The 23,946-nt window shown below is 43.2% G+C and overlaps 1 protein-coding gene across 1 annotated transcript in view; it reads right to left on the bottom strand.

Moving 5' to 3' along the window:
• Positions 1-10,791: 10,791 nt before the first annotated feature.
• LOC309553341 (dual oxidase maturation factor 1-like) overlaps positions 10,792-23,946 on the bottom strand; it is a 133,836-nt gene continuing 120,681 nt past the window's right edge. Inside the window, exons 6-7 of the mRNA XM_082254408.1 lie at positions 21,677-21,891; positions 10,792-11,764 (exon numbers count right to left, since the gene is read on the bottom strand). Of these exons, the coding sequence (XP_082110534.1) occupies positions 11,595-11,764; positions 21,677-21,891 (385 nt within the window). The 3' untranslated portion in view covers positions 10,792-11,594. The remainder of the gene's footprint in view (positions 11,765-21,676; positions 21,892-23,946) is intronic.

Raw genomic sequence — 23,946 nt, 5'->3', positions numbered from 1 at the left:
CTTTATAAAACTCTGGTCCGACCGCATCTGGAGTATGCTGTCCAGTTCTGGTCACCAGTCCTCAGAAGGGATGTGTTGGAGCTGGAGAGGGTCCAGAGAAGGGCAACTAAACTAATTAGGGGATTGGAGGACCTTGATTATGAGGAGCGTCTGCAATCGCTTGATTTATTCTCCCTGGAGAAGAGACGCCTGAGGGGGGACATGATAGCAATTTTTAAATATCTCAATGGGGATCTAGGCTTAGAAGAAAAGCTGTTCAGTCGCAGGGATTGCATGAGGACTCGGGGGCATACAATGCGATTAGAGGAGAAGCGTTTTAACCTCAGGCAACGTGGGGGGTTTTTTACTGTTAGGGCTACAAGATTGTGGAATTCTCTACCACAAGAGGTGGTTTCTGCAGGTAATATGGTGGCTTTCAAAAGACATCTAGACGTACATCTCAAGGATCAGAACATTCAGGGGTATGCGAGATGATTACAGCCACACACACCTACACAGGTTGAACTGGATGGACTATTGTCTTTATTCAACCTCACCTACTATGTAACTATGTAACTCGCCAGTGGTGGGGAGGATCCACGTGGCCGGAGGCCACGATTGCCGCCGGGCACCCGCAATAGCTTCCTGTGAAGAGAGAACGGCAGTCTGCTGTTGTAAACACAGCAGGCCGCTGTTCTCTCAGCTATCGACACAGAGCTCCTGTGTTCCTCCTATTTAGGAACACAGGTGTTGATTTCACAAGCCTATTCCCCCCACAGTTAGAAAAATCCCCCTATGCTCACATTTTACCCTTTGATCGCCCCTGGGTTAACCCCTTCCCTGCCAGTGTCATTATTACAGTAACAGTGCATATTTTTAGCACTGATTACTGTAGTAATGTGACGTCACTGACCCCCCCCCCCCCCCAAAAGTGTAAAAAATGTCAGTTAGGGGTCCAACCTGTTTGCCGCAATGTCACAGTCAGTCCTGCTAAAAATTGCTAATTGCCGCCATTACTAGTAAAAAATAAATAAATAAAAATGACAAATCTTTCCCCTAGTTTGTAGACGCAATAACTTTTAAATACTGTTTATTGGGAATTTATTTTTACCAAAAACATGTAGCAGAACACAAATTGGCCTAAAATGATGAAAAAAATTGATTTTTACATTTTCTTTATTGGGAATGTTATATAGCAGAAAGTGAAAAATATTGTTTTTTTTTTCAGAATTACCACAAAAAATAAAAATTGCAGAGGTGATCAAATACCTCCAAAAGAAAGATCTATTTGTGGGAAAAAAGGACATCCATTTTATTTAGGTACAGCGTTGCACAACCGGGCAATTGTCTGTTAAAATTACGCAGTGCCGGATCGTAAAAAAATGGCCTGGTCATTAAGGGAGAAAATCTTCCAGTCCAGAAGTGGGTAATATCCAAAAGTGCACTTATTAGCGCAACTGAGTTATTTGCGCATTAAGCGTAAATTAAGATCCAATACAGTTGGTGAGCCAGGTAGTTTAAGGAGCCAACAGAGTTTCCTTTACAGCTGACCAAGAGGGGGAGGAGGAATTTGGGTTGAATACAACAAAAAGGTCGGCAGTTTGGTAAGACAAACTTTATTTCAGCTTTTGACATTTTTTTTCAGCTTGTCCACCCGATGAGTTCTCTCCTACCAGGTGGAGTTATATTTTTATGGCTGATCGGTGTATAGTATACAGCACTGTGTTTTGGCAGTGGTACGGGTACTTCTTACCTCCGAGCGTATGAATGACAGCAGCGTAATTCAGAACTCACGCTGCTGTCATTCATAAGCTGAGAATCTGCAGCTAGATCACGGAGATTGAATAAGCCTGTTTGGATCTCTACTTTCCATAAGGCAAGAGAGATCAACTCCATCTGGTGAGTGTGAATTTCTGCCATTTTTCAACATGGAGAGTGTCACCATCACTGTACCCAGGAATATATGTGGGAAGATTTGTTCACTTGGTGGGATATCCTTAACCTCCCTGGTGGTCTGATTATGTCAGGATTTCGGTGCTAAAATCGGTACATTGTTTTGCATGGAAATCTGTTGTTTTATATTTTAAAACTCCCCTTCCCCTGCGATCCTCCACTGTCCTCCCCCGCCGTCCTCACCCGTCATCTTCCTGCTGTTCTCCCGATGTCCTCCCCGTTGTGTGCTCGGTTGATGCAGGCACCTGCCTTCCGGTTCCCTTCCCTGCGAGCGTTACGAATTTCAAAAATGTAAAAAAATCAAATGACATGACACAAAGTTGTCATCCTAATGGATTACACTGTATCATGTCATTTCACGTTAGGATCACAGCTTTGTATCATGTCATTTGTGTATTTACATTTTTGAATTTGCCGCCGGTCCCACCCCCTGCGTTGCAACACTCGCAGGGAAGGGAACCGGAAGGCAAGTGCCAGCATCTGTCAAGCACAGAGCGGGGAGAGAGTGTGAGGATGGCGGAAAGGTGATCACAGGAAAGGTGAGTGCGATTCTCGGGTAATCCTGAGTGTGGCTTGGGGTTACCACTTTTGGTACTGAAAATGAACCCCGAGCCACACTCGGGAATACCACTAAGGAGGTAAAGGATCCAGTATACAGTTATTGCTGGACTTTTATATTTAAAATTTGTCATCACATTTTTTTGTGCACTATGTTCCTTTAGGGAATTTTTATTCTTTTTCATACTATTTGCACTTATTAATTGTTCATATGTTCATAGCACTTTATTGTTATTATTCACTTGCACTGTGTTTGAGAATTAATTAGTTGAGCTTGCGCTGCTGATCGCACACAAAGTTGCGGTAGTTTTCACATATATTTCTATAGTAGCCTATTCACTACTCCAGGTGCCACAGTCTACATGTACCAGTGGAGCGCAAACCCCCCCCCCCCTCCCAAATTTGCTCCCCCCCCCCTCCGGTGCTACGTGTATGTGTTTTTGACAGGTACCCATCCACAGTGCCGTGAGACTCCGCCACCGCAAAGTCCCTCAGAAGTTTGGCCCCCTCCTCCATCCTCCGCCGCCAGGTCAGTTAGAAAGCGCAGCCCGCTTCGTGCATTCACAATAGGCAACCGGCTGTGAAACTGAAAGGCATTACTGTCGATTTTTCTTACAATGAATGGCAGCGGCAGCACCCGAGAGCCGATCCAAAAATCGGCTGGGGTGCCAACATCGTGGAATCCCTGGACAGGTGCATGTCCTAATATTAAAAGTCAGCAGCTACATTATTTGTAGCTGCTGACTTTTTATTTTCTCATGGGAGAGCCGTAACTCCGCTTTAATACCTTCTATTTAATTGTGTGCTTGCAGCTGCTCAGAACGCCTCTGATGATGTAATTTTATGATGAAACAAGTAAGGCAGGACCCTACGCATGAGGCAAGCATGCAGGTCGCCACGGCCATCTTGGAAATTTATGTGAAGGGCATATTGTTTGTTTTACACATGAGTGTTTATTTTATTGAATAAAGGTATAAATGATTTTAAGAACCCACTGCACTATGCTATCTTCTTTTACCTTTGCGGAGTAATTCATATCAGCATTGGATAAGGACGCATGTCTCAGTGATAACCATTGGAGGTATACATAGTTGTCCATTAAACACGTGCTCCCTAATACCTGCTGGCATCTATCCATGTGATGTGGGTACAGCTTCTTGGATTTTGGATTTCTCTTTGATGACAACAAGGCGACAAGGCGAGATTGGCCACTCTATAATTTGAGGGTCTACTCAGTCTGCTAAGGGGAATTGCCTAAACACAGTGGTGTTTTGTGGATCTTTTAGTCACACTGAAGCTGGTGCTGGGATTTCCTTCTTTTGGCTTTCGCATCATAAGAACTTTTTTTTTTTAACTGTTATTTTGCTGCATGTTATCCAGACAATGTGGTATTTACCTGATTGTGACATTTTAGGAAAATAGTGCATTATGGCCACCAGAGGGAGCTGAGGATCATAGAGAAATGACATATAGAAAAATTACCTTCACACATAATACACACATTACGGGGATTATTTGTGACTGCTGTGCAACTGGTAAGACAGCAAATTTTTTTTTAAAACTTTTTTTTTTAATTTGACTGTATATATATATATATATATATATATATATATATATATATTTATTTTTTTTGAAGAAGAAGAAGAATTGAGGCACCACACTTTGTATAGCATGCTCAAGAAACGGACAACAGAGGCATGAGTATGGCCAAATCTCATTCATTTCCTGAGATAATTTTGTATTTTTTGCAATATCTGGCTAAAACATTTCCTCAATTTTCCTTCAATACTCTCTTTCTTCTCTAATGTCTTATTCTTGCATCCAGAGTTACTGTATACCCAACATGTTTGCTTGTTAGAATGTCTTGTTAATCAACACACTGATGCTCACTGGATAAAAAAAAACAAAAAAAAACAAAAGGTAGAAAAGCTTTTCAACAAAGGTAGATCTGTATTCCTCAGGCCACAACAGCCATGATTACAGAATAGTGTAAGGGAATGAAAAATATTGCAATCTGCATGGTTCCCAATCATGTGTCCATTATGAAATATGGAAGCAAATGCAGGCTGGAGATTTCATTGAGAAAAATGAAAACCTTTAGCACACAAATGAATACTGCCACCTTCTGGCAGCAGTGTTCATCTGCCATGCTATACTGTATGTTCAAGAGTGAAATTAAATTACAGTACTGTATATTAGAACAAGAAATTAAAACATCTTTTTTTTTTTTTTTTTACATTTTATTTCATTTTTTAGCATAATAATAATAATAATAATAATAATAATAATAATAATACAAAAAACTTGAACATGGTTTTAACCAAACAGGGTACCAAATAAAAGCATTATATGTTCTTAAAAACTATATAAAAAGTATAAGTATTTTAGGTATGCAAATTAATTAATAAATTGTTGCTAAATTTGACCTTAACATCTAGGCATCAATAACCAATGAGTAAGAAAGGGTTAAAAAAAGTGCATGCCCTTTAGTTTTACATGTTTAATTCTAACTTTACAAGCATATTATATTTTAGAGCCACCCAGCCATCACTGGCTATCATTATACTGTAAATATTTATGGCTGTTGTTGCAGCAATCTTTATTACTAGCAGATGATTTCCCCAGACAAGGAAATTGCCAACACCTTTTCTATAAATAGTAAAGACACCACATCAAAACACAGTGTATTTATTTAATTGTTTTAATCAGGGCTTTTTTTCAATGGGAACGCGGGGCAACGCATTTCCGGAACCTCCAGCACTGAGTGTATGTAATGGCAAGGGGTGCTGGGGAGGGGAGTGTGCTGGAGGGTCCACTGATGGCAGCTGCTGGGGATCAAATGTTGGGGGGTCCTATATTGCTGGGGAGGGGTCAATTGTTGCTGGGAGGAATCTACTGATGAGGGAGGGGGCTATTGTTGCTAGCTGCTAGAGGATCTATTAATGCTGGCTGCTGGGAGATCTATTGTTTCTTGTATGGGTCCATTGTTCCTGGGGTGGATCTGTTGTTGCTCTGGGGGAGGTGTTTTGTCGCTGGGGGTATTTGTTGTGGCTGGGAGCATTTGTTGTTGCTTCGGGGGCTATTGTTGCTTGGGGGGCTATTGTTGCTGGCTACAGGGGATCTCTTTTACTGCTTTTCTTGTTGACATTAACAAATTCCATAAACATTAGGGGGTGGAACCAAGGGACAGTGCTCGAAGGCAAGAGGTGTCTTGGAAGAGGGGAGTACCTGCATCTATTCTCTGAGAAAAAAAAGCCACGACTTTAATAGAAACCTTTGAAATAGTGCGCACATCTGTTAAATGTAAAAATCGTTCGACACAAGAGAAAAAGATAATGTGTAGAAAAAAGAGCTTGCGGTTTGGATTTTTCTTTTCAATACAAAACCACACTTTCTCCTTTACCTTTTTTTTTTTACTGCAAGTCTCCCTGTCTGCTGAATGGAGGGAAGGCAGAACAGAAAGACATCACAAAGGAACAGATTTAATAAACTCATTTTTCATGTCAGTTGGGAGAACAAAGAACAAAAGCCATCACATGCAAATAGGAATTTTAGTCTACACTAATCATTGGAAGGTCATTGAAGGTGCGCTAAAAATGTACAGAGATATATACGGGAAGGATCAAGAGTCCTTGGTGAGCAAACTTTGTACTGTTCGTAGTTCTAACCTACAACTATGCTTGGGTCGTAGTAGAAACTCAAGCACCTAGAGCAGTGGTTCTCAACTCCTGTCCTCAGGACCCACTAACAGGCCAGGTTTTCAAGATCAGGGGCATACCATGGGGTTGGCGAGACCGGCGCCTGCAAGGGGCGCAGGCCGAGGGGGGGGGGGGCGCAAAAACATTGCCAGTGTTAGTGATTTTTGCGCCCTCGGGTCAGCCTGCACCCCCGGCGCCCCCAGGCAGGGTGCGGCTCCAATCTCGGAGCTTTGTGCTTTGTCTAGGCGGTGGCAGTGCTGGGTTCTCCGGAGCTCCGTCTCCGGAGCTCTGTCTCCGCCCACAGATGCGGACAGTTAGCGGTCACATGAATGGTGACATCATCAATCAGCGGCAGGTTGAGTGGGGATGGTGAGTACACTGGGGCTGTCAGAGGAGCCCGTATCGCCGCTGAGCAGTACTGTTATTTATTTATTTTTTTTTCAGCATGATCATTAAAAGCTTAACTGTCTCCTCTCCACTCCCAGGCCCAAAGGACAGGCTGACATGGGGACCCCCCTCTCTTTCACCCCCTCTCTCTGTCACCCCACCCTCTCTTTTACCCCCTCTCTCTGTCACCCCACCCTCTCTCTTTCATCCCCCCTCTCTTTCACCCCCCTCTCTGTCACCCCCTCTCTCTGTCACCCCCCTCTCTCTGTCACTCCACCCTCTCTGTCACCCACCCTCTCTGTCACACCCCTCTCTTTCACCCCCCTCTCTGTCACCCACCCTCTCTGTCACCCCACCCTCTCTCTGCCACCCACCCTCTCTTTCACCCACCCTCTCTATCACCCACCCTCTCTTTCACCCCCTCTCTCTGTCACCCACCCTCTTTGTCACCCCACCATCTCTTTCACCCCCCCTCTCTGTCACCCACCCTCTCTGTCACCCCACCCTCTCTTTCACCCCCTCTGTCTGTCACCCACCCTCTCTGTCACCCCACCCCTCTCTGTCACCCCCATCTCTTTCACCCCCTCTCTCTTTCACCCCCCCTCTCTGTCATCCCACCCTCTCTCTGTCACCCCACCCCCTCTCTGTCACCCCCTCTCTCTGTCACCCCCCTCTCTCTGTCACTCCACCCTCTCTGTCACCCACCCTCTCTGTCACACCCCTCTCTTTCACCCCCCTCTCTGTCACCCACCCTCTCTGTCACCCCACCCTCTCTCTGCCACCCACCCTCTCTTTCACCCACCCTCTCTATCACCCACCCTCTCTTTCACCCCCTCTCTCTGTCACCCACCCTCTTTGTCACCCCACCATCTCTTTCACCCCCCCTCTCTGTCACCCCACCCTCTCTTTCACCCCCTCTGTCTGTCACCCACCCTCTCTGTCACCCCACCCATCTCTGTCACCCCCCTCTCTTTCACCCCCTCTCTCTTTCACCCCCCCCCTCTCTGTCATCCCACCCTCTCTCTGTCACCCCACCCCCTCTCTGTCACCCCCCTTTCTCTGTCACCCCCCTCTCTGTCACCCAACCATCTATGTCACCCCACCCTCTCTGTCACCCCCCTTTCTTTGTCACCCCCCCCTCTGTCACCCAACCCTCTATGTCACCCCACCCTCTCTGTCACCCCCCCCCCTTTCTCTGTCACCCACCCTCTGTCACCCCGCCCTCACTGTCACCCCACCCTCTCTATCACCCCCCTCTCTCTGTCACCCCCCTCTCTCGCTCTCTCAACCCCCCCCTTTCTCCTTTCTCTCTGTCAAACCCCCCCTCTCACTCGCTGTCACCCCCCCTCTGTCCAACCCCTTCTCTCCTCTATCTCTCTCTGTGTCAAACCCCCTCTCTCTCTGTATCACCTCTCTTTCTCTATCACCCCCTCTCTCTATCCCTCTCTCTCACCCCCTCTCTCTCTCTAACCCCCCCTCTCTCTCTCTCACCCCCTCTCTCTCTCTCTGTCACCCCCCTCTCTGTCACCCTCTCTCTCAGACCCCCCTCTATCTCTCTCGAACTCCCTCTCTCTATCTCTCTCAAACCCCCTCTCTCTCTGTCAAACCACCCCCCTCTCTCTCTCTTTCTGTCAACCCCCCTCTCTCTCTGTCAACCCCCCCCCCCCCCTCTATGTCAACCCCCCTCTCTCTCTCTTTCAAACCCCCCTCTCTTTCTATGTCACCCCCTCTGTCAAACCCCCCTTCTCTCTCCCTCTGTAACCCCCCCTCTTGCTGTTCACACCTGGCACAATGTTGGCCCACTAGAGAGCTCTATACTGGGCCAAAAAGGGACACCTGAGAAACTTTCAATTCCCTTTCATACATTTTTTTTTTTATGGGACAGGGAGGATTAGGAAACAAACTATAATGCTATATGTTTCTTTAGTTTCCCTTTACATGGTAGAGAACTAATATAGCATATAGTATGCTCATGTGGAACCCACAATAGTGTGCCACATCCCAAAAAATAGAATCTAAGAAGAGGGTTCCCCTAGAGGTGGGACTTTATAGGCACTAATATATCGACAAGTTTATAAATACAAAAGCATTTTTAGAAAACAATTGTGTTTTATTGAAATAACAAATTACATATATATATAGTTTAAAATATAATGGCAAGTCGTGTACAATGTATTAGATCACATAGCAAGTGGCTGCCGCTCTAATATAAGGTGTAAACCCAACGCGTTTCAGAGGCATAGGTAAAAAGCTCCTTCTTCAGGGGGCAACCTTTTAAAGGCGGTATACTTGGTTATGTAGATCAAATTAGTAACAGCTTGCCAATGGAGATAAAAACATGTGACTGTATTGCTCAGATCATTGTGTCAGGAGGTATCAAACAGAGGAGGTCATAGTAGAATTTGAATGGAAACCATTCTTGCTTTATTCTGATATTGTGTATCCCTCAGCGAGTGGCTGATTGGAGACAGCTGGAACCCACAATAGGTGGAGAATCTTAGAGCAGAGTTGAAATAGGGATTGTTGAAAAGTGTGGTCAGCGTTGCTCGTCTGTCTGGAGGAAAACGCTGGGTTTACACCTTATATTAGAGCGGCAGCCACTTGCTATGTGATCTAATACATTGTACACGACTTGCCATTATATTTTAAACTATATATATGTAATTTGTTATTTCAATAAAACACAATTGTTTTCTAAAAATGCTTTTGTATTTATAAACTTGTCGATATATTAGTGCCTATAAAGTCCCACCTCTAGGGGAACCCTCTTCTGAGAACTAATATAGGAACATCACCTTTTCAAAATGTAGAAAATTATTAAATTGATCTGAACAAGAAAAAACATTTTTTTTTAAACTTTTTTATGGGGGGGGCGCTGATACAACTCCTCGCCAAAGGGCGCTGGAGACCCTAGGTACGCCTCTGTTAAAGATAACTGAAATACATCACAGGTGATATCATTTGCTGCTCAGTGGATTGCAATATTCTAGTCTGCATCTCCCCAAGGTAATACCTAAAATCTGGCCTGTTGGTGGGCCCTGAGCACAGGAGTTGAGAACCACTGACCTAGTGGAAGCCCACTATAACATTTAAGACTCAAGTGAGGTCTATTTATTTACTTACTTTGGTACATGTAAATAACAATACGGGATATTATCCAAATGATTTTACATAACGACAGTAGTATAGTAGTGAGAACAGCAAGTAGTACAACAATGAAAATACCCAACAAATCTATCTACGAATAGCCAAGGTCAAAAATTCCAGTTATATACAGAAGTTATAAAACAATCCTTATTACTACAGACAAAGTAGTTCCAAAGTAAACGTTCCTTTTAAGAGGTTACTTGATGCTGGTAATTTTCACCCACTCCGTGGCAAACAATTTGGATCTATGATAGGTGCTTCTTCATTTTTCTTCTAATATTTCATCCCTGCTGCTAATTTTTTCATCCACAATTGCTGTGCAGCAGAAAGCAGGGGCAGAAAGTTCATTCAAATATCAGAATGAAATGTATCCATCAGGGAAGAAACCCAATAATACATTTTCCCATATGACCACCGTGAAGTTCTATTGTCATAGATTTATAAAACAATCTGTAACTCTGAAAGTAGGAAACGTACAAGATACTGGTCTTGCAGCTATGGTTACCTTGGCTTGACAATGTCGCAGAGAATAATTACATGTATTTGGTAATCACATAAAAACACTAGACAGAAAGTAATGTGTTCTGACCAGTGAGTCACTTTGTCTTTGTTGTCTTACTGAGTGAGCATTGAGAGACTTTATTGTCATTCTCAAAAAACAGCCCTAAACTTTTACACAGAGGTAAAATAAAATGTATCTCTAGGAATTCTTTTTTTTATGGATACAGTTGGGAAGGATTAAACTCTCCGTCAAGTTTTTGTATTGCTGTCTGTCTCTCTAGTGAGGACAATAAGCCCTCTATTTGTCCTGGTGAGCATTTCACTGAGAAATAAAACTCGGGGGAAATCCAAAATTCAAATAGAAACTCAGGTGAAATCCAAAATTTTAAAAATGACCCAAGAACAAGATGTAATGAAAAATCTTCTAATGGGAACACTGGTCTTGGGAACAATTGTCTAAGAGGGGAACCTTTAGGCGATTTTCTCAAACTTTCTGTTGCATATCTGGGACAGGAATAGTCCCCATTAGTACCCATAGTGCAAAAAAACAAACTGACAATGGTTTAGTGCTTCCCTTACTCTATTCAAAACTAAACAATATTAGCTCTGCATACACCTTAAGTAAATGGTCACCTTGCCTTTATTGACATATTGTCCCATTGAATGAATTACAAAAAACAAAAACAAAATGTCAACCTTTCCAAATATACACAAATCAGTTAAATTAAAAATAAGGAAATGCAGATAAAAAACAAGTACATTTGAAATGTTTTCATTGGCTTAGCACGTGTTCATATATATTATATGGAATGTATAAAGTATAGTTTTTCTTGTCCCCATTGAACACGGGCCGCACAGTGATACGGTAGGATTATTGAACTGTCTGCAAGGCATAACAAGTTGCCTGGCAGAGGATTGGTTTTCATATACAGTATGTATAGCTATCCTTTAACATATACTGGTGAATGCAAACAAGGTCCAACAACAACAAATCATTTTTAAAAACAACTACTATATACATGAAAATATCTCACACAATAAACAACAATCAATAAGCACAGGAACTATGAAGATGCTTCCAAAAATACTTTGAGGGCTGAAGAGACAACTGTTGTTCATTCTGAGTTAGAGCGAAGACCAAATGGTCTTTGAACTCAATAGAGGTTGTTACTTCTGCAACCCCTTTTAGGTAGACCTCTGGTTTCCAATAACATTTAAAAATATGTCTCAGTTATTCAAAATTTCTCATTTGCCCCAACATTCTAAAATACTGAGAATGTCAAATTACAAACCAAAATTAAAGTCCATCAACTTGGAACAGAAGTCCATCCAGCAGATACTGTATGTAAGTCTTGGAAAACAGCTGATTTATTATAACTGGGTCACAATAACTGTTTCATTGTCACTCCCACCACTGTCCTCATTTTCAGACTTGGGGCAGAATTCCTCATTATCTCGACCACTAAATAAACGTCGAAGGAAGGCTGGGCTCTTTATTTGTACGGTCAAGAGGGAAATGCTAATAAAAAGACAAAGCAAACCTGAAAAAAAGAGAAAAAAAAAAGAACTATATAAAATGACCTTACAAAATATCAGGTTATTAAATAACTTTAAATCTACTGCACATGATACAGTATTGTACAATAATTATCTGATGTCTTTGCAAATATAGAGTCTACTACCTCTTTTTTTTCTTTTTTTTTTTTAACTTTTGAAAAGAGTTTAACTTTAACTTTAAGGCCCCTTTCAAACAGGCGATCCAATCCAATCCGCCTGTCAGTTTCTCAGGCAGACCTGATCGAATGCTCCATGCATCCCTATGGGGCAGCAGGGGTCAGCGGAGACATCTTTGCTGACACCCGCTGCTGTTCTATTCCGATCTTGTCGGGGAAATCCAGACGGATGGAAACCCTATTTTTCATCCGTCTGGAGGATCGGATCAGATGGGAATCGGATGAGAACAGACAGGCGGTCCATTTCTTATCCGATCTCCCCATAGAGGACAGCGGGGATCTCACAACTCTGTTTTTGCACACAGAGTGGAGAAGGAGCTGGCATCTGCCTGCTCAGCGGGTATCGTGGACCGATCCCCCGCTGAGCAAAATGGACTCTGTTGGGTGAGCACCCGTGTGAAAGGGGTATAAGAGTTTAACTGGGAACATATTACATGAGGCTAGCACAGATCAGTTCTGCTATTCTGCAGTTTGTAATGTTCCTATTACAAACCACTGAGAGACATATATCATACCAAACGGCTGCATGCGGCCCTCAGGCTGCAGTTTGGGCCCCAGGGACTTAGAGGGCTTATTAGACCCCTTGTAGTAGCAATAAAGATTAAATAAAAAGTACAAAAAATGTATTTGAATAAAATAAATAAAAGATAATAACAACAATTAAAAGCACCCCCAAAAAGGTCTCCCTGAGTATACACACTAATGCAAATTTGTACTTGGTCACTGTAAACATCAGACAGAAAACAGAAATTGTAGGGCAACAATTCATGATTAAGGTAATTGTAAAGTCAGGTTTTTTTTTTTTTAAATAACAAACATGTTATACTTTCCTCCTCTGTGCAGTTGGTTTTGCACAGAGCAGCCCAGATCCTCCTCTTCTCTGGCCCCTTCCTCCTGTTGAGTGCCCCCACAGCAAGCAGCTTGCTATGGGGCACCCGAGCCGAGCTGCAGTTCCGTGTGTCCATTCAGACCCATACATTATGTATGGCTCAAGTGGCACTAGATCCGCACCAAAATCCTGCAGGACCCTTTTTTTATCTGCACTGGAATCGGAACACATGGGTGTTCAGACCCATGTGATCTGATTCCATCTGATTGGTCAGTTCGCACTGCGTTCTGCCAACTGATTTGGGGGTGTCATTAACTTCATATTGACACCCGCAGCGGTTCATAGAGCACAGTGTGAACTGTCTACAATTCTGATTCAGTGTGGGAACTGCACAGGAATCGCTGCAGTTCCCACACCCCATCAGATCGAACCTAGGCAAAGTGGTGACCTTATATAATATGACAGCTTAAATGCCCAACGAAAACCAAATAAAGGTATAAGCTATCCCAAGCGCTTCAAATGAGGACCACTCACCAATAAATAAATTGGCTATGCAGCTACTTAACTAAAACATATGGATAAAGATATACAATAGATAGATACTCAGCAATATCCCTATATATATATAGTAGCGCAAACTTGTCAAGAAGCAAGTGCCAAAAAAATACTGTGCCCACTGCACAAAAGTCCGAAATGCAATAAATGTCACATAGGCAGCAGGAGAAAGTTCAGAAATGACTCAAACAGTCCATAATCCTTCACTCTATCTCCTGGGATGATAATGTACGAAGACGTGTTTCTCAAAAGGATCACCACCACCGCCGTGCTCCAAGGGGGGAGGAGAATTGCCCACTCACCAGATGCTGTGGCCCAACCCACTTTCGTGTTTGAGCATTCAGGTTTATAATGATGGTCACTGGTCCAGAGTATCCACAACAGGAATCGCACCAGCGCAGTCAAAAAAAGCTCAGCAGCATATGGGGAGGAGAGAACACAATCCCAATAGCGTGATACCGTTTAAAAGGGTTTTATTAAATAAAAATAAAACATAAGGTAACACACTCACATGTCTTGTATGTCATCAAACGCAAAAAAACAGTCACAAATAGGGGAGGGATGCCCTTCGGGAGATGATGTCCAGGCTCCACGCCGTGGACGCCGCGCCTTCTGGGTAATCCGAACTCCTCTTACACAGCCTGGTTACACCGCCTGGTCACGCCCCGACGCGTTTCGTGATTTCCACTTCTTCCCCGGGAGCGTGACCACGGCGGCTTGGCGGTAACCTTAAATACCCATGCCCATCAACCCACAGGGCGGGGCCAGGGTTGACATCATCGGCCATTGGTGGTTGCTCAGGTGTGTCGACCAATCACAGACTAGATTTACAGGATCACTTCCTCTCAATTCACTAATCTCTATGGTACATTACCCTATAACCCGGAAGTAGGGTGGTGCCGAGGTTCACACCATCGGTTATTGGTGGATGCCTGTAGAATACTGGCCAATAGCAGGCTAAGACAGCACAGTAACCCTCCATCTCGCCACTATTCACTACAATGGGCCGTCCTACGACCCGGAAGTATAGCACACAGGAAGTTAATTGCACCCTTATGCTGAAAGCAAAAAGACACCAACCACTCAACCACCAATAGACCGATAGTATCCATACAAAATCGCTAGTGTATATACATACTTAAAACGCTGTAAATTACATCACTTTCCATTGGTAGTGACGATCGTGTTCTGACCAATCATAGTGATTCAGCTTTACGCCCAATCAGCTAAAACTTCCTCCTTAATTAACATATGACCCGGAACAATAATAGCACGGATTCCCGGCCGGATGTAAGGTCTCCATGACCCGGAAGAATAATAACATAGAGTCCCGGCCGGATGTATGGGCTCCACCCACCAGGAAGACCAAGAAGTTATTTATGTGTACTCAGTACACTATGCACAACAGCGCCATCTACCAATGGAAGTGTAACAATGTAAGGAAAATTTGTATGGAAGTTTAATCCATATACCAAAAATATCATAATAATAAACAAAAACATGTCACACCAGAAAAAAGAACACAAATCTATTGGAAACTAATAGGCAAAACTAAATATATAAATAAGTAAAATCATTAAAATATTTAAAATAACCCTAAGCCCATAACCAACGCTAGACAGCATGAGTCACAAGCCTAGGGACATTTGTGTGTGCGGACACTTTGGGGGATCACGGTCCTCCCAACGCACATCATCCAAAGATGAAAGATCAAATAACAAAAAAGATCAAGTATAAAATAATATAATATAGAGTTGGAAACTAAAATCAATGATCACTAATAAAACAATTTAAATCCAACTCTATATTTAATCCTACAGGGCTCAAAGATTGGGTCTGGAATATCCATTTTGTTTCGCACTTTGATAATTCCCTAACCCAATTGGCACCCCTCCACGGGGGTGTCACCCGCTCGACACCCCAGAATTGTAAACAACTGGGGTCCCGTTGGTGATGTGAACGGAAATGGGCTGGGACACTGTGCTCTGTTTTGCCCTTAATAATATTGCTGATGTGCTCCCCAACTCTAATTGTCAAAGTGCGTTTAGTTTGTCCTATATAAATGATTTTGCAGGGACACATTAAAGCATACACCACATGCGTGGTATCACATGTGATGAAATGCCTAATGTCGAAACTCTTGTCAATTGCTGCAACATAAAAGGACTCACGTCTCCTCTGATTTTGGGGGGTATACGAACATGACTTACATCTCCCACATTTGTGAAACCCTCGTCTACCCGGAAAGAAGGAAGTATCCGGGGGATTAAGGATCTTCTTCACCACCCTGTCCCCAAAGCTCGGGGCCCTACGGTAAATGAAGGATGGAACATCAGGCAACACAGGTCCCAATACTGCATCCATCTGCAAGATGTTCCAATGGGTTTTGAAGATGGCTTCTACTTTTTTGTGGTCCTCACAGTAATCAGACAAAAAACTCCATTGTTTATCGTCAGATCCATTTGTGGGTCTCGTCACGTTCTGCAAGCATGCAGCTCGAGGGATATCCAGAATATTTTCAATCTCTTTCTCAAGACATTGTTCGTCATATCCCTTTTGGATAAACCTCTCCTTAAGAACATTGGTTTGGGCGATATAGTCTTCTTCAAATGTACAGTTCCGTCGTACTCGCATGAACTGGCCACGCGGTATATTACGCAGCCAGTTCGGGTGATGTCCACTTTGAATAGACAGGTAACTGTTTCTATCTGTAGACTTGAAGAAGACAGACGTAGTTAGTCTGCCCAAACCCTTCTTTATATTTACGTCCAAGAAGTGGATATCCGTTAAACTCCAATTGAACTCGAGTTTGATGTTATTTGTATTAGTATTCAAATAGCTCATGAAGTTCAATAATGAGGACTCTGTGTCGTTCCATACAAAAATAATATCGTCTATGAATCGACGATAGAAAAGGAGTTCTGGTCTCTCCCTACAAAATACATGTTTGTCCTCCCACTCTGCCATAAAAAGGTTGGCGAGACTGGGAGCGAATTTCGTTCCCATTGCCACACCTTTCTTTTGGCTGTAGAAGGACTGATTATACCAGAAATAGTTATGCCCTAGACAAAAGTCCAGGGCATATCCGGAATGCCCTGGACTTTTGTCTAGGGCATAACTATTTCTGGTATAATCAGTCCTTCTACAGCCAAAAGAAAGGTGTGGCAATGGGAGCGAAATTCGCTCCCAGTCTCGCCAACCTTTTTATGGCAGAGTGGGAGGACAAACATGTATTTTGTAGGGAGAGACCAGAACTCCTTTTCTATCGTCGATTCATAGACGATATTATTTTTGTATGGAACGACACAGAGTCCTCATTATTGAACTTCATGAGCTATTTGAATACTAATACAAATAACATCAAACTCGAGTTCAATTGGAGTTTAACGGATATCCACTTCTTGGACGTAAATATAAAGAAGGGTTTGGGCAGACTAACTACGTCTGTCTTCTTCAAGTCTACAGATAGAAACAGTTACCTGTCTATTCAAAGTGGACATCACCCGAACTGGCTGCGTAATATACCGCGTGGCCAGTTCATGCGAGTACGACGGAACTGTACATTTGAAGAAGACTATATCGCCCAAACCAATGTTCTTAAGGAGAGGTTTATCCAAAAGGGATATGACGAACAATGTCTTGAGAAAGAGATTGAAAATATTCTGGATATCCCTCGAGCTGCATGCTTGCAGAACGTGACGAGACCCACAAATGGATCTGACGATAAACAATGGAGTTTTTTGTCTGATTACTGTGAGGACCACAAAAAAGTAGAAGCCATCTTCAAAACCCATTGGAACATCTTGCAGATGGATGCAGTATTGGGACCTGTGTTGCCCGATGTTCCATCCTTCATTTACCGTAGGGCCCCGAGCTTTGGGGACAGGGTGGTGAAGAAGATCCTTAATCCCCCGGATACTTCCTTCTTTCCGGGTAGACGAGGGTTTCACAAATGTGGGAGATGTAAGTCATGTTCGTATACCCCCCAAAATCAGAGGAGACGTGAGTCCTTTTATGTTGCAGCAATTGACAAGAGTTTCGACATTAGGCATTTCATCACATGTGATACCACGCATGTGGTGTATGCTTTAATGTGTCCCTGCAAAATCATTTATATAGGACAAACTAAACGCACTTTGACAATTAGAGTTGGGGAGCACATCAGCAATATTATTAAGGGCAAAACAGAGCACAGTGTCCCAGCCCATTTCCGTTCACATCACCAACGGGACCCCAGTTGTTTACAATTCTGGGGTGTCGAGCGGGTGACACCCCCGTGTAGGGGTGCCAATTGGGTTAGGGAATTATCAAAGTGCGAAACAAAATGGATATTCCAGACCCAATCTTTGAGCCCTGTAGGATTAAATATAGAGTTGGATTTAAATTGTTTTATTAGTGATCATTGATTTTAGTTTCCAACTCTATATTATATTATTTTATACTTGATCTTTTTTGTTATTTGATCTTTCATCTTTGGATGATGTGCGTTGGGAGGACCGTGATCCCCCAAAGTGTCCGCACACACAAATGTCCCTAGGCTTGTGACTCATGCTGTCTAGCGTTGGTTATGGGCTTAGGGTTATTTTAAATATTTTAATGATTTTACTTATTTATATATTTAGTTTTGCCTATTAGTTTCCAATAGATTCGTGTTCTTTTTTCTGGTGTGACATGTTTTTGTTTATTATTATGATATTTTTGGTATATGGATTAAACTTCCATACAAATTTTCCTTACATTGTTACACTTCCATTGGTAGATGGCGCTGTTGTGCATAGTGTACTGAGTACACATAAATAACTTCTTGGTCTTCCTGGTGGGTGGAGCCCATACATCTGGCCGGGACTCTATGTTATTATTCTTCCGGGTCATGGAGACCTTACATCCGGCCGGGAATCCGTGCTATTATTGTTCCGGGTCATATGTTAATTAAGGAGGAAGTTTTAGCTGATTGGGCGTAAAGCTGAATCACTATGATTGGTCAGAACACGATCGTCACTACCAATGGAAAGTGATGTAATTTACAGCGTTTTAAGTATGTATATACACTAGCGATTTTGTATGGATACTATCGGTCTATTGGTGGTTGAGTGGTTGGTGTCTTTTTGCTTTCAGCATAAGGGTGCAATTAACTTCCTGTGTGCTATACTTCCGGGTCGTAGGACGGCCCATTGTAGTGAATAGTGGCGAGATGGAGGGTTACTGTGCTGTCTTAGCCTGCTATTGGCCAGTATTCTACAGGCATCCACCAATAACCGATGGTGTGAACCTCGGCACCACCCTACTTCCGGGTTATAGGGTAATGTACCATAGAGATTAGTGAATTGAGAGGAAGTGATCCTGTAAATCTAGTCTGTGATTGGTCGACACACCTGAGCAACCACCAATGGCCGATGATGTCAACCCTGGCCCCGCCCTGTGGGTTGATGGGCATGGGTATTTAAGGTTACCGCCAAGCCGCCGTGGTCACGCTCCCGGGGAAGAAGTGGAAATCACGAAACGCGTCGGGGCGTGACCAGGCGGTGTAACCAGGCTGTGTAAGAGGAGTTCGGATTACCCAGAAGGCGCGGCGTCCACGGCGTGGAGCCTGGACATCATCTCCCGAAGGGCATCCCTCCCCTATTCGTGACTGTTTTTTTGCGTTTGATGACATACAAGACATGTGAGTGTGTTACCTTATGTTTTATTTTTATTTAATAAAACCCTTTTAAACGGTATCACGCTATTGGGATTGTGTTCTCTCCTCCCCATATGCTGCTGAGCTTTTTTTGACTGCGCTGGTGCGATTCCTGTTGTGGATACTCTGGACCAGTGACCATCATTATAAACCTGAATGCTCAAACACGAAAGTGGGTTGGGCCACAGCATCTGGTGAGTGGGCAATTCTCCTCCCCCCTTGGAGCATGGTGGTGGTGGTGATCCTTTTGAGAAACACGTCTTCGTACATTATCATCCCAGGAGATAGAGTGAAGGATTATGGACTGTTTGAGTCATTTCTGAACTTTCTCCTGCTGCCTATGTGACATTTATTGCATTTCGGACTTTTGTGCAGTGGGCACAGTATTTTTTTGGCACTTGCTTCTTGACAAGTTTGCGCTACTATATATATATAGGGATATTGCTGAGTATCTATCTATTGTATATCTTTATCCAAAGTGGTGACCTTACTTACCAGTAGTGAAAGTTATCCCAAGCAGCTAGATCCAGGAGAAATCTTCTGAGCAGGGATGCCCCATCTTCTTCTCATTTCTAATCTTCCACTGCGGTGGTTTATAGCCTTTGGGTCTTCTATGAAGCCCCCCATTCACAGATGCCCCCCATCCAGCACACCTCTTCCACCGATGCCCCCCATGCCCCCCACCCCCAGACCTCTGTACCCCCCCCAGCACTACTCTGCCACCAACACGGCCCTAGCAGACCTCTTCCTCCAATGCACACCCAAACATACTTCTCCTTCCAATACCTCCGTCAGCACACCTCTGCCTCCAATGCCTCCCCACGGAACACCTCTACCTCCAATGCCTTTCTTCACACACCTCTGCCTCCAGTACCTCCTCCAACACACGTAGGTCACTAATTCCCCTCCCCCCTTTCCTCCAGCACAGCTATGCCCTCATCCCTCCCCCTAGCACATCTCTGATTTCATCTGGCCCCTCCTCCTTCAGGACAGCTCTGGTTCAATCCGCCATCCTCCAGCAGACCTATAATTCTAGTTTCCCCCCCCCCCATTGTAGCACAACTATGCACTATTACCATTCGGCCAACCTTCTTTCCGATGTGGTGGCAGACCTAGAGGGTTTGAGCCCAAACACATGTGCTTGGCTTGCACAGGCACTCCTTGGCATTTATGCAGATGCCATTGAGTGCCAAGGAATCATGCACTGCCCCACTCCCTAGATGTACTGTAGGATGGATGTGGAGAGGAGAGGTCCTGGGCGGCTACAGTACTCTTCCTGGTGTGATACACTTCACTGAAATGCCTGCGCCGCGAGTCTGTGCGGGGGTCCCAGGCTACACAATGTACCTTCTTTCTTGTTCGGCAATGTGTGTGACTGCTCTCACTCCCAGAACTTAGCTAAGGACACAGTTGAGGCAGGATGCCTAGCGAAAAGGCGGGGCAGTTGGCAAATATGGAATCCCAGGCCTATAGAATTGACTGCCCCTGCCCCATCCTTGCGTCGTAACACAGTTGCCTATACCACCTTATGCTGGCACCGTCCCTGTGTACACATGACAGGGGGTTATATCAAGACAAATTAATGTAATTACATGAGATACAATGCATTCAGTGAATATTAACTACACCGACTGCCCACAGTAATATTACTGTGGCAGTGCGGCTCTCCTGGGTCCAGTCACGTAGTACTACGTGACTGGAGGGGAATGGGCTTCGGCAGCGCATGCGCGCCGCTGGAGGCGCACTTCCGCTGTGTTTAGACAAATCCGGAGGTCGCCTGCGGGAGGAGAGGATCCTCCCCTGATCGGCCGGTAAACGGAGAGAAGACCCGCCTGCTTATGTAAGCAAAGCAGGCGGATCTTCTGTGTGACAGTCAGGGACAGATCTAAAGTTTCAGCTAAGAAACCCCCCCCCCCACACAGTTAGTGAGCATATAGGCATGCATTAACCCCTTTGATCACCCCCAGGGTTAACCCCTTCACTGCCAATGGCATTATTACAGTAACAGTGCATATTTTTAGCACTGATTACGGTAGTAATGTCACTGGTACCCCCAAAAGTGTCAAAAATGTCAGTCGGGGGTCCAATCTGTCCGCCGCAATGTCGCAGTCCCACTAAAAATTGCAGATCGCCGCTATTACTAGTAAAAAAAAAACAATAAAAATTACATAAATCTTTCTTGTAGTTAGTAGACGCGATAACCTTTGTGCAAAACAAGCAAAATATGCTTTTTGTGATTTTTATTACCAAAAATATTTAGCAGAAAACAAATTGGCCTAAAATGTTAAAAAATTGTGATTTTTAAATTTTTTTGGGGAATGTTATAGAGCAGAATGTGAAAAATATTGTTTTTTTTTAACAATTGTCACTCTTTTTTTGTTTATAGTGCAAAAAATAAAAATCGCACAGGTGATCAAATATCACCAAAAGAATGCTCTGTTTGTGGGGACAGCATTGCATGACCGCGCAATTGTCAGTTAAAATCACACAGTGCCAAGTTGAAAAAAGTGGCCTTGTCAGAAGGGGGGCAAATCCTTCCGAAGCTAAAGTGGTTAATGCCTGATGGTGTATATATATATATATATATATATATATATATATATATATATATATACTTGGAGGTAAGGTTAAACAATATGTACATACATATGCAATTTACCTGTGGCAAAAGTTATCCAGAAGGAAAATCCAAATCTTGTCTGCAGAATAGAAGTTCCAAAATGAATGTTGCATATAGGTACCTGCCTAACTGTTGCAAATGATATGAGCGAAAATATTATACACACTGCAGTTGTAAACATCATATATATTCCATACAGAGGGACTGGAATGCAGAAAAGGACATTGCTGAGAATCCATGCACAAAATGCCAACCTGAAAAAAATAACACATATAGGAACACAGTAAATATAAATATTTCTTTAGAAAGAACATTGAAGCATTGCCAAACTTGATTTACAGCCAAGTATCTCTACAGCAGAAAAATGTGCAGACTATTACACTGGAAGTCTTCAGCTAAAGGCAATGTCTAGGCTTCTGATGTGTTGCTGCCTCCGGGTGAGCTGCTCTCAATTTGTGCATTGGTATATACTGTAGGTCCTATAGGTAGTGCTCAACGTGATTGCAGCCATATTAGTGCACTTGCAACAACTTTTTTATTTACACTACCCACTAATCAGTTAACAGCTTTCTTTAATGTAACACAAAGGTTTAGAAAAATGAAAAGAGAGAATCTGCAAAGGCAAAAATCTCTGAACCCACAAAAAAGTTAGGTAAGGAGTGAAGAAGTGGGCTTTGGAATGGAAGGCGGAAAGGAGGGTCCCAGAGGTGAGAATGGTCACAAAATTGTATAATTGTAATTTAAAAAGCTGGGTCCACATTCATTTGTTTATATCTTGTGTCAAACAGCATTATCATTCATAGTTCAAAGGTTTTACTTGTACCATTTTAAGAATAAAAATATTCATATTTTCCATATGATGATCTGGTTCTGAGAATTGATGCCCAACAGGTGTGTAGTAATCTTGTACCTTGTGTTTTCTTATGGTGTGTCTGTGTAGATTCATTCATTTTTGTAGTTTCTGCCCTGTTTTTCCAATGTAATATTACTGGTTGCACTTATTGTATTGAATGAGGAAAATACAATTGCTGAAGGTGCAATTATATGACCCTCTTGGGTTATTGGTGGGTGCCTGAAAACCAGAATTGGGGATTTCTGGAGTATTTCTTTCAGTGATGCAGCATTGATTATCTTTCTTATGCTTTCAAGTGCTGGATTGAATGTGGGAGGTGCAAGACTATTTTGCTTTTTGGGTTTTCAAGGCAATTTTTTTGCTGTACTGACAGTTTTTCGTTTCTGTAATTATTGCAGTTGTAATTGTGAAGGTTATTATAACCTGTCTTATTGAAAGATTCTGCTAGTACTCTTTAATACTAATTTCTGTCTTCTGGACAGAGCATATGCTGTGGTGTCTAGTGGCCTAGTTATGTATGATGGCTCGTTTGAAGTGTTGGGGGTGGAGACTGACCCTAAGTTCACACCTATGCGTTTTTAAGTGTGTTATGCAGTTTGCAGAAATGCACTACAGTCCATTTAACATGGTTTCCCATGGTACACATTCAAATCTATGTGTTTTTAGCCACTGTGTTTTTGTCACTGTGAATAGCTGGTTGTTAGAAAGTTAGCCAGAAAGCTGACTGTCATGTTCTTAACAACCAATAAGTCATCAGCTGTGAGCAGCTGATTGTAAAAACAAGGATTACTGACAACAAAAAAATCTGGAAAAAAACTGTGGGTCCCCCCCCCCCCAAAATCCATAACAGACCCTTATCTGAGCATGTAGCCCAACAGGTCAGGAGAAGAAGGGGATAGCGAGCGCCCCCTCCTCTTGAGCCATACCAGGCCACATACCCTCAACATGGGGGGGTGCCATACAGCCACATTATTCATTCACAGATTCCTGTAAATAAACTCCAAGTATCGTCTGCCTTTGCGGCAGATAGACTTCAATGTGTTTCAATGGCCTGTGGGGGTGCCGATGAGCTCTCTCATAGTCCACTGAACAGAAGACATGTCTGCAGGTGCCCACACTGCCCCTGTAGTCTACTGGTTGTAGGTTCAATGCTTTCTAGGCTTCTGCAGGAAAAAAAAAATAAATGCACATGCAAACAATGTGCATTTATTATTTTTTCTAAGGGGAACTTAGCCTTTAAGTTTAATTGAAGAGTGAAACATATTAAGCAATGAGTGATTTTCAATTTTTTATCTGTCCAGGTCATGCTTCTGACATGTTTCGCCCCTTGATAATAGGGCTTAGTCTTGGAGCAATGACTAAGCCCCGTAGGCAGAGTGAAACATGTCAGGGACAAGGCCTGGATGGAGTCCCGCCTAAGGCTGCTTCCACTCTTTACATGAGGGTTTTGTGTGAT

The sequence above is a fragment of the Pelophylax lessonae genome (assembly GCF_965119305.1).
Source record: "Pelophylax lessonae genome assembly, chromosome: 4".
Lineage (NCBI taxonomy): Eukaryota > Metazoa > Chordata > Amphibia > Anura > Ranidae > Pelophylax > Pelophylax lessonae.
This window is presented reverse-complemented; position numbering and strand designations above follow the sequence as displayed.